The 3,034-nt window shown below is 32.7% G+C and overlaps 1 protein-coding gene across 1 annotated transcript in view; it reads left to right on the forward strand.

The window, feature by feature from the left end:
• The first annotated feature begins 342 nt into the window (after window positions 1-342).
• Window positions 343-3,034, forward strand: part of LOC112527994 ((E)-beta-farnesene synthase-like) — a 3,825-nt gene continuing 1,133 nt past the window's right edge. The window contains exons 1-6 of the mRNA XM_025138872.1: window positions 343-483; window positions 571-865; window positions 1,096-1,465; window positions 1,669-1,887; window positions 2,132-2,270; window positions 2,429-2,680. Coding sequence (XP_024994640.1) covers window positions 343-483; window positions 571-865; window positions 1,096-1,465; window positions 1,669-1,887; window positions 2,132-2,270; window positions 2,429-2,680 — 1,416 coding nt within the window. The remainder of the gene's footprint in view (window positions 484-570; window positions 866-1,095; window positions 1,466-1,668; window positions 1,888-2,131; window positions 2,271-2,428; window positions 2,681-3,034) is intronic.

Below are 3,034 nucleotides of genomic sequence, written 5' to 3' on the forward strand. Positions count from 1 at the left end.
ATAATCATATTGAAATCTATTAATTAATATATTTTATTATTTAATTTTTTTAACATATTGTTTATATTAATTAAGATATTATATTATTGATGAATTGTTTTAAATATACTATGAAATGTTAAAAATTATTACTTTTTTTAACATGTATCTTTTTGGTCATTTTACATTTTTCAACTAGCTTATCAGTTAGTTTTGCCAAATGTATTTAGTTCATCAGTATCGGCTACCAACTACTTTCTCAGCCATCAGCTAGTTTATCAAACATAGCCTATATATATATATATATATTCAATCAATAGCATATCACCCTACCTAGCTTCTCCTTCCAGTTAACCTTTTGAGATGTCAAATTTTTTGGTTTCTACTTGTTCATCACCATTAGCACTTGATGAAAATAATAGCACCAAGCAAGATCATGTGATCCGCAATACTGTCACTTTCCATTCTAGCATTTGGGGGGATCAATTTCTTACATATGATGAGGTATCAATTCTATTTATCTTACTAATTAATCCATTATTTTTTAATAAAAATCCCATTAATTAATCTTTTTGCTAATTATGCTTTCAGAAAGATGATTTAGTTGCGGAGAAACAACTTGCTGAAGAGCTCATAGAAGAAACAAGAAAAGAGCTAATCATCACAACTTCGAGCCATGAACCCATACAACATATGAAGCTCATACAACTCATTGATGCAGTCCAACGCCTTGGTGTTGCCTATCATTTTGAAAAGGAGATCGAGGACGCCTTGCAACATGTCTATCGTACATATGGCCATCAGGGGATACACAATAATAACGACCTACAAAGTATTTCCCTTTGGTTCCGAATCCTAAGACAACAAGGCTTCAATGTTTCATCAGGTAATTATATATTTAGTAATTAGTTACAAGTTCGTACATACACAATCTCACCTCATGGATGCTTATTCTTCACAACCTAAATTATATTTTAGCTTCATTTGTCGATCTAAGCTAAATATCAATCGGGTTATCAATATCAATTTACATGCTTACAGTCAAATTATTGCCTATTTTAATTATTTTATGCATTAAAGTACTAAATGCTATCTTTTGGTTTGATAATGTTACAGAAATATTCAAGAATCATATGGACGAGAAGGGGAACTTGTTTAGTAATGACGTTCAAAGCATGCTTGCTTTGTACGAAGCATCGTATATGAGGGTGGAAGGTGAAAAGGTATTGGATGACGCTCTCGAATTCACTAAAACTCACCTTGCCATCATTGCCAAGGATCCGTCTTGCGACTCTTCTTTAAGAACCCAAATACAAGATGCACTAAGGCAACCACTTCGAAAAAGGCTGCCAAGGCTAGAGGCGGTGCGTTACATACCTATCTACCAACAACAATCTTCCCATAATCAGATCTTACTGAAGCTCGCAAAGTTAGATTTTAACATGCTTCAAACAATGCATAAAAAGGAACTTAGCGAAATTTGCAAGTAAGTAGTATTCAGTTAAGTTGTTTATATGTAACTAATTAATTTACAGAGCTTAATCTAGCTAGCTAATTAAGTGGAATTATGAATTGAGTCAAACTAAGACCTCTTGGCTAGCTAGCATGAATCACAAGGCATCTGACATGGTTTAACGTTTGTTGGTTTGATGATTTCTCATTACTCTTGTACGTTTATTGTGTGATTAGATGGTGGAAAGATTTGGACATGCAGAATAAGCTACCATTTGTCCGGGACAGATTGATAGAAGGCTACTTTTGGATATTGGGAATCTATTTTGAGCCTCATCATTCTCGCTCAAGAATGTTCCTAATCAAATCATGCATGTGGTTAGTCGTTATAGATGACACATTTGATAATTATGGTACTTATGAAGAGCTTGAGATCTTTACGGAAGCCGTTGAAAGGTATTGTATTTTCTTTTATCAACCTGGATATCCAACCCGCTATGCGAACCACTAATCCCAGAGCAACCACCCGGAGTCACCGCATTTGAACTTCCGTGTTCATATGGGGATTTTTATTTCTCTTTATATTCGAACCTGGGACCTCTAGACACTTTTAATCTTTGAAGTTCAAGCTCAAACCAATCGAACACCACCCATTGTTCTTATTATTTTGTTCTTATATGCTAAAACATGTGGTGTGCAGATGGTCCATAAACTGCTTGGATATGCTACCGGAATACATGAAATTAATATATAAAGAACTTGTGATTGTTCACCAAGAAATGGAGGAAACACTTGAAAAAGAAGGAAAAGCATATCACATCCACCATGTTAAGGAGCTGGTAATAATTAATTCCACATATGTATGTGTGTATATATATATATGTATGTATATATATATATATGTGTATATATATATATATTTATGTGATTATACAATTGTTATTTATGAATATTAGTCTTTAAATTTTTTTAAATTAATTATGGTATTTACATACAGGCGAAAGAGTGTACCAGAAGCTTGCTAGTAGAAGCCAAATGGTTAAAAGAGGGGTACATGCCGACACTGGATGAATACATCTCTAATTCATTGATAACTTGTGCGTATGCTGTGATGATCGCAAGATCTTATGTTGGTGGAGACGACAAGTTGGTTAATGAGGATTCATTTAAATGGGTGGCCACACATCCTCCTCTAGTCAAAGCTTCATGTTTGATTTTAAGACTTATGGATGATATTGCTACCCACAAGGTATTACTACTATATGTTGACTACATGACGTACATAATTATCGTCATGTATTTGTTTAAGGCATTGTTTGGCAAAAATAAGCTAGCTTATGTGCATCGAACCCAGAAAATAAGCTAGCTTATATGCATCGAACCCAGAAAATAAGCTAGCTTATTGAAACGTTACTTAATATAGTATTTTAGTAGCTTATTGTCACTTTTTCCAATTATAAACCTTCATTAATATTAATTACTATTTATTACAATTAATAACTTATTGTCACTTTTTCCAATTATAACCCTCCGCAATATTAATTACTGTTAATTTTAGATAAATATTAATAAAATTTAAATATTACTAATATTAATAAATATT

Source organism: Cynara cardunculus, assembly GCF_001531365.2.
Source record: "Cynara cardunculus var. scolymus isolate 2C chromosome LG 15, CcrdV1, whole genome shotgun sequence".
Classification (NCBI taxonomy): Eukaryota; Viridiplantae; Streptophyta; class Magnoliopsida; order Asterales; family Asteraceae; genus Cynara; species Cynara cardunculus.